At 41.4% G+C, this 7,424-nt stretch overlaps 1 protein-coding gene across 1 annotated transcript; it reads left to right on the forward strand.

Annotated features, from left to right (window-relative positions):
* The first annotated feature begins 397 nt into the window (after positions 1 to 397).
* si:ch211-142k18.1 lies at positions 398 to 7,424 on the forward strand. The gene is made up of 3 exons (XM_036549201.1): positions 398 to 616; positions 5,586 to 6,064; positions 7,260 to 7,424. The coding sequence occupies exons 2-3, from the start codon at positions 5,592 to 5,594 to the stop codon at positions 7,396 to 7,398; spliced, it is 612 nt and encodes a 203-aa protein (XP_036405094.1). The 5' UTR covers positions 398 to 616; positions 5,586 to 5,591; the 3' UTR covers positions 7,399 to 7,424.

The following is a 7,424-nucleotide window of genomic DNA, read 5'->3' on the forward strand; positions in this document are numbered from 1 at the left end:
TGCGGGTTTTTAAAAGTTTTCTCGTAACTCAGACAGGAAAAAGGTCAGTTTCCCTAAATTGTCTATAATTATCTAAAATTGGAAATGCTTTCCTGTAACAAAAAGAAAAAATTGGAGGAACATGCTTTTATTTATGTCTTTCCCATCCCTTTGGTGTTAAATAAATATTTTTGTGTGTGTATTTCCTAATTATTCCTAACACTTTTAGTCTCTTTTTTGAAAATAAATCAAATGCATGTTATCAAACTCTCCAGTCTCCTTAACTCAGATTTCATCTGTCATCCATTAGGGCTCTACAGATGTGAAGTAGATTAGTTTCCCCAGCCCCTTCCACCGCAAAGAAAGAAATCATTGAGTTCCAGCCTTTCTCAAAACATTCCCTCGCTGCGCTACCAGACAGGGGCACAGACTTCCACATTCTCCAGACAGCCAAATGTTTTTTCTTTGACATAAAGGAATGGAACAGGAAATTTAGGGGGCTTCACTTTCTATAAGGCAAAAAATGGCATTTTGTCCTTGCCTGTGAAAGGCACTATAGGCTACATTCGGAAAAGCCTGACCAAATTCCAAACTTGTGGAGTCCCAAAAGTCTGACTGCTAGTGGCACAGGATCAGGGTAAGTACAATTTGTTTGACTGAGTTTTTTCATGGTGAATAGTGGCTGTTTTCATTTTCACGTTTGCACAGACACAGTGGAGCCTAAACAGAATCTTTCAGCCTGATTTTGCTGTTTGTGCACTTTTTAAATGTCACTACAGTTTGAGGAAACTCTGAGGTATCATGTAGTGGAGGTGTTTTTTACTGCATTGGTAAATAGAATGAATACTGCTCCTAACAATAAATAAAATTTTAATACCCCTTATTTTCACGAACTAACACGGGTTAACACGGCTAACACTTACGGGTTTTTGACACATATTTAGTAATTGTGCAATTAATGCACCAGAAGAGTGGTAAAATGTAAAGCGATGACTAAGTTTAGGACACTTTTCCTATATGGGCATTTTAATTTGTTTGCTGTGTCAATGTGTGTGTGTGTGTGTGTGTGTGTGTGTGTGTGTGTGTTAGTCTGCGCAGAGAATGAAACAGGAAGAATACTATTACGTTAAGAAAGTACACATATGGTGTCAATACTTGTTGCCTATGAAATGTGAGCAGAGTCAGTGAATGTGAGAAAGTGGTGTAGTACATTTGATTAAATATGTAAAGACAAACAGCAAGAGTTATTATTCTCAAGGGGTGTATATAAACCCATTTGATGTTAAATTTATGACCTTATACCCCAGATAGGCCAATTCAACGTGAATAAATACTCTTTTTGGGTAATGTTTTATTTACGCTGAACAATGGCTCCGCTCTCTCCGAACTGGAGAGAGCAGTCTCTCAGGTGTTCTTATTTTGATTTATTAATGTCTGTAGATGAACATGCAGTTGCCGGGGCGCATACAATATTAATTAACATTTTAGCTAGAATGATCATTAGCAATTACTGACTCCTTTTATAGACCATATGAAAATTAAGCCTTATATCCAACTATTCTGTATAATGAGTTTAATTACAGTTCGAGCAATGTCAACACTTCCAAAAAGTATTGATAATGCTCCATTCCATGAAGTCAGACCTTGTTGTCAATACAAATCTGTTCACCCACATAGGATAGTAGGTGGATATCAATGTGCTCCCAGGCGTGTGCTAATCTCAGGACATTAGCACCAGCTTGCCTTGTCCCCAGTGGGGGAAAGGTGACTATGTGATGACGTGAGTGGGCTTCTTGAAGCACACAACAGAGCACGGTTGTCAAAGGTTCTGTCGCCATGGCGACAGGGCCAACATGGCACCACAGGGCTGTTTAGCATGTCAGCTCTACGGCACACCTGTTGAACTGTAATCAGTGGTGGATAGCGAGAGGAATTTCACTCGAAACAGAAAACACATAGATGTTTGTGTGTCACAGAAGTCTTGAGAAAAGCCCAAGCTAATCTTTTTCCAGTTTAGCTGGAACTGGCAAAAAACTATGAACATCCCTGCTGGCAGTCAGGACATGGTTTGCATCTCTGTTTCATAACCACAACATAAGAATAGAATAATTAGTCACAGTCATAGGGTGTAGCTTTCCCTCAGACTGCTATACTTGTTTTGTGGCATGCGGGTGTGTGTGTGTGTGTGTGTGTGTATGTGCGTGTGTGTTGAGACTAAGACTTTAGTCTTTAAAATGTTTTTCACAATGTACTTATAAATCTGCATTACATACAGTATGAAATTTGGGAAATACATTTTTTTTCTATATTCAAATGCTTTGCTCTACTAAATAGCAGATGAACATGTAAATTCAGAGGCCTAATCTTTGAGCCCTCCACAATAAAAGTGAAAACAGACATTTCTTTTAACAATAAACTCATAATTATATCATTAAGTAAAACTATGTGTTCAAGTTCAGAATTTTAAAGACAGGGATGCAAAAGCCAGACACAATAAACTCATTCAAAATTTTGTCTTTAATATTATTAACAAATGTTTCAGCTTTTCAAAGGCTAACCTCAGTTTTTAACTGAGGATACAGAAATTACAGCCAGCTGCTTACAAACATAAAAGTTCCAATGACAATTTTAGAAGCCTTAAAAAATAATTCATTTACAAAACGGAACAAGTTCACGGTCCATTGGTTACCCTCAGAAAACTCCAAGTCCTTAAATTCTTATGTATAAATGCATCATAAAATACTACAGCTGGAGACAACACAGTTGTTGCTAATCCTAATATATGGAAATGATGGATGCAGCAGTTGATACAGCAACCTTTGGTTTAAGTGCAAGTAGTCTAACACAAGACATTTAGATACCACTTACAGTAATATATAGTTTTTACATCAAATGTAATGCTCTTAAGCATAATTATTGCTTGATTCAAAATGTTGCTTTCTCAGACATTAAATATTCTTCAACAGCCAAGAGATAAGTCCCTTCCAAATAACACATACACTTAGACTGTCAGGTAAAGCATTATATTGGATTGGGAATTCATTCAATCAGTTTTTCTGTGCTTCCCAGTTATCAAATGTGCAATAAGTATTAAACTTTAAAATTGCATTTGTTTTGTTCAGTGTGCCGCCCTCAGCCAGTAATTCTTGAGAGATCACCGTCTGGACTAAACAGGAACATATACGGAGGGCAACATCACCAGTAAAAGACTTTTATATAGCCTCGTATAGGACTGCAGCTTGCCCATGAACATATGAGTTTCTCATTCAGCCAGCCAATATGGCTGCTTATTGAGGCTTCAGATTTTGACTCCCTTGAAACAGAACCTTGTTGCATTTTCTTCCCAAGTCCTGTCTGCTCCTTTTCCTGGCTTCCTGTTGCATTTTAAATGAAGACAGAGGCAATTGAAAGCACAGGGAAAAAGTACTATTTATTCAACGTGTTATTTAAGGGAAGTTTAAAATGACTGGTTTCAAGTGGCCCAAAATGCAAAGCTTCTGCCACAAACCCCAAAAAATGCTCTGAGAGTGGAAAATTGGAGCCGCTGTCTTTGCCCAGCCCTGTGCAGGTATCATGTTTCAAGACGCAAGACCATGTGCAGCAATGTGTTGACATTTTGTAGGGAACAGAATGCTCAGACAGGATGACATGGAATTTACCAAACTGGTCTGGTTTTGGGATTGTTGAGCACAGAGATGCAGAGGACATAGGGCATATATAGGGCATATGCACATAATGCATAATGTTTTTTGCATAATCTTTTACAATTACACTGTGTATTATCTAAGAGTGTATTATTGCTTTGTTTAACTGCATTTATACAGCTAGATTCTAGTCTGCTGGTGTAAGATACAGTTGTGTTCATGGGTGCACATCATGCCTTTATATTTTCCATAATCCCATAATCCCTTATCTGTTTAACATTGTCGGCAAATGGGCAGTTGTTTGTACTGTAAATACCCACTTTAATGTTCAGTCTGAGTCTTAATGATGCATTCTGCGAAGGTGTTACCATTATTTTAAATGGCACACAGAATGATATCGCAGTATCACAGAACGATAGGATATCACCAAAAACAAATTTTCATGAACAAAATATGCAAATATCTTACATTTTCTCTCTTCGGTGCCATGTTTTGTCAGCCACTTGATATATTGGACCATCTCACCCAGCCGAACCCCCCAGCTTGACACTTCTCTAGCAGGGTCACATTTAAACATCACTTATGCTAGCCTTTCCCCACAGATTACGTGCTCCTCCACACATGTGGCAGATAATGGCTTACATTAACCTCCTCTCCGCTGAAATCGAAGGGCAGATCAGGGATGGGAGTGATAATCCGCCTCGGGTTGGGGATACCGGCACGCTTTTCTGCTGCTCCGTGCCGGGAGAGATGCTTATCGCCCCCTCTGGGCGACAGCCGAAACTCGCCATCAATCAGAGCCGTGTTGCATTAGTCCTCTCCGCAGTCTACCTGGCAGAGGTCAGAGAAAATGAGAGCGGTGCCATGATGGGGGACAACTGGGAGGGGCAGGGGTGGCGGGGGGGGGGGTCATTGATCGTAATGATGGCTCTAAGTGTCATTTGCCGGGGCTGTTGGAGGGTTCTGCTAGAAATCAGGGCTCACTGGAGGGGTGAATTGAGATCGTGCCTGCACTCAAAGTGCCAATTTATTAAGCAGTCTAAGTAGAGAGTAATTTTAAAAGTATTGCCTCCACTTTGTGCCTCAGGATATTTTAAAATGTCCTGTCCTTTGTTGTCATGTGTGCCCCAGATGACTGACAGCTGGGTATTTACGGAGGTGTTAAGATGTTACAGGCTTTAGGGATTTAAGTGGTGTCAGTGGACTGAGATGTGTATGATAGCCATAAGTCCTGTTAATGTTTGATGTTATTATCATTTCATTATTTCCATTTTTGTATGCTACTTTTCAAAAGAGCAATTTGTGTAGCACATTGAGGTTTCAAGTAATGAGGGTTAATTATTAGGTACTACCACAGTACCCAAAAACAGGACAGAATACAATAAATGAGAGATAAAAAGTGACATAAAGAGTGGAGTAACATAAAACAGCACACCACTGACACAGGAAAGAGTCATGAATGATGACGTCAAGCATAAAAAGATTATCATGAGAATGAAGCAGAATGGACAGAACAATGCAAAGAGGATGAGAGAATTAGACTGAGTAAGCACAGACATAAACTATAATCATAACTGGATACTCAGTCTCAGCTCAAGGTAAAAGTGATACAAACAAGCAGGGACGCTTCTAGCTATTGAAAAGATCCGGGGCTAAGTCAAGTTTGCCTGGGGCTTGTCTTTTTTTGAAGGGAGATCAGCATCGGTAGGTTGGGGAGGTTATATCTACCTTTATAATAAATGAATATTATCACACCTTCGGATGCTGCAAGTCGAGTTCCGCTCTGTTACACAGCCTGTCTGATTTTGCTATAAACACCTCCTTTTTCAGGGTGAAAATATTCAGGCTAGGCTTAAAATATTCAGGGCTATAGCCCCGAATGATCGGACGCCACTGCAAACAAGAAAGCAAAGAGAGAGAAAACAAAGCAAATTCATTCTCACTTAAACATCTCACCTGCAGGTGACAATGCTGCTTCACTGGGTGTTGGGCATAGTGGTCGGGGTTTCCCTGGTAACAACCAGCCTCTCTCAGAGTGGGGATGGGGAGTGGGGCTCAGGAGACCCCCTCTTAGCTCCGAACCACAACTTCACCGGGGTGCCGAGGGACCAGCCAGCGGACAGCGCCCCGCAGTACACGCCCGACAGCTGCTCCATGCACTTCCACACGTGCCCCACCTCGCCCCGCTGGCTCCGCGCCCAGAGGGAGGAGCTCAGCTACCTGCGGGCCATCCAGCACGGCAACCAGGCCGTGATGGAAAACCTCATCCAGTATGTCAGCGCCGAGATGGGCGAGCAGCGCTACCAGGAGGTGATCCAGGAGAACATCGCCGGCATCAAGGAGGACCACCTCACTTGTGAGGGCATAGTGCAGAAGATCACAGAGAACCTGGAGACCCAGCTAGAGGGAGAAGCCCTGGAATCTCTGGCAGAGGCACAGAAGTAAGCGGGCCATTTTTTCTTGAAGAGAGAGATTGCAGGCTCTACAGATGCAACAACCTGCCACGTGGCCGATGTATACTCAATCTATCCAGTTTAGGACGATGTAAATAACGGCAGCAAATTTGATGTAGGGTGCACCAAACATATGTAAATCTCTTTCAAGTTGTAAAGGGGTCGTAACTTTATGCCTGCAAAGGTTGTTTGTGAGCCAGACATTGACTATAAATTTTGCGCGTGAGGGAAACCCAAAGTTAACACTAGAGATTGTATAACAGGAACACAGAGGCATTTTTAAACAGACTGATAGGAAATGTGAATGCATTACACCATTATGTTCAACATAATTTTGTGTTGTGCTTTGCAGAGTTCTTCATAATTTCACTGTGAAAGGCCTGAAACTAAATGCAGTTTTACTGATTCAACTGTTGATTGATGTGCATACTAGCAGTGTGTAATGTAGAACTGCCTCAATTGCAACTTAGTGGCATTGTCACAGTCAGGAAGATCTGGATTAGTGAATTTGCCATCGGCTTTACTACTCTCGTCAAACTGACATTGGTTACATTAAAGACAGCAAAAAATGGTCAGAGTGCAAATTACATCTGTTTGGTGCCCTCCATCTGTTGAGAGAAACAGTGGCCTATGGGGTATTTCTTTCAATCTTTAAACACTTCAGCTAAACTCTTATTAGATCTTGGATACTGAAGATTAGCAATGTCTTCTGCAATTTGTTTGCTGTAATCCAAGGCTACTTCATCAGTTCAATTACAGGGCATAATTGGCCAAAAATACCAGGGGAGCAAGGCATTCAGGAAATTAATAATATTGAGGCACACTACACATCTGAACTCAACGAACCTTATTGTTCACCCTAGTAAGAGAGAACTGTGATGGGCTATGATGTCCCCATCTCATTGAAGCCCTTGCCCTGGGGAGACGTGTTTAGTTATTCAGCTCAATTAAAGGGCTTAATCAATGAAAATGGCCTTGTGTTCACTTAACACAGTGGTCTGTGGAGGGGCATATAGAGTTAGACGGAGCAAAGCCCTCAGCAAAAGGGCAACGCATCCTCCATTAGCATTTCCAGAACTACAAAGCGGTTTCTTTCTTTGTTGCTTGGACCTTTGCAGCTTTTGTCAGTGTGCGGAGCCAATTCCCTGCCTCTGCTGATAATGGCCGTTTGTGTTTTCCTCAGAATCAAAGAAGAGTCCTTGGCCTTTGAGGACATGCTCCGCACAGCAGCAGACATAGCAAAGAGACTGGAGAGCTCATCACAGGCGCTGTATGCCTCCTTCACCAAGCAGCTGAAAAAGACACTGGTCATTCACCGCTAACTCATCTTCACGGTGTTATTTGCTCT

Source organism: Megalops cyprinoides, chromosome 17 (genome assembly GCF_013368585.1).
Source record: "Megalops cyprinoides isolate fMegCyp1 chromosome 17, fMegCyp1.pri, whole genome shotgun sequence".
In the NCBI taxonomy this organism is placed as follows: domain Eukaryota; kingdom Metazoa; phylum Chordata; class Actinopteri; order Elopiformes; family Megalopidae; genus Megalops; species Megalops cyprinoides.

Excerpts from the sequence above, each read along its gene's own strand:
- si:ch211-142k18.1 (XM_036549201.1), top strand. The coding sequence starts at position 5,592 with ATGCTGCTTCACTGGGTGTTGGGCATAGTGGTCGGGGTTTCCCTGGTA. Across the intron at positions 6,065-7,259 it reads TCTCTGGCAGAGGCACAGAA|AATCAAAGAAGAGTCCTTGG; the intron begins GTAAGCGGGCCA and ends TGTTTTCCTCAG.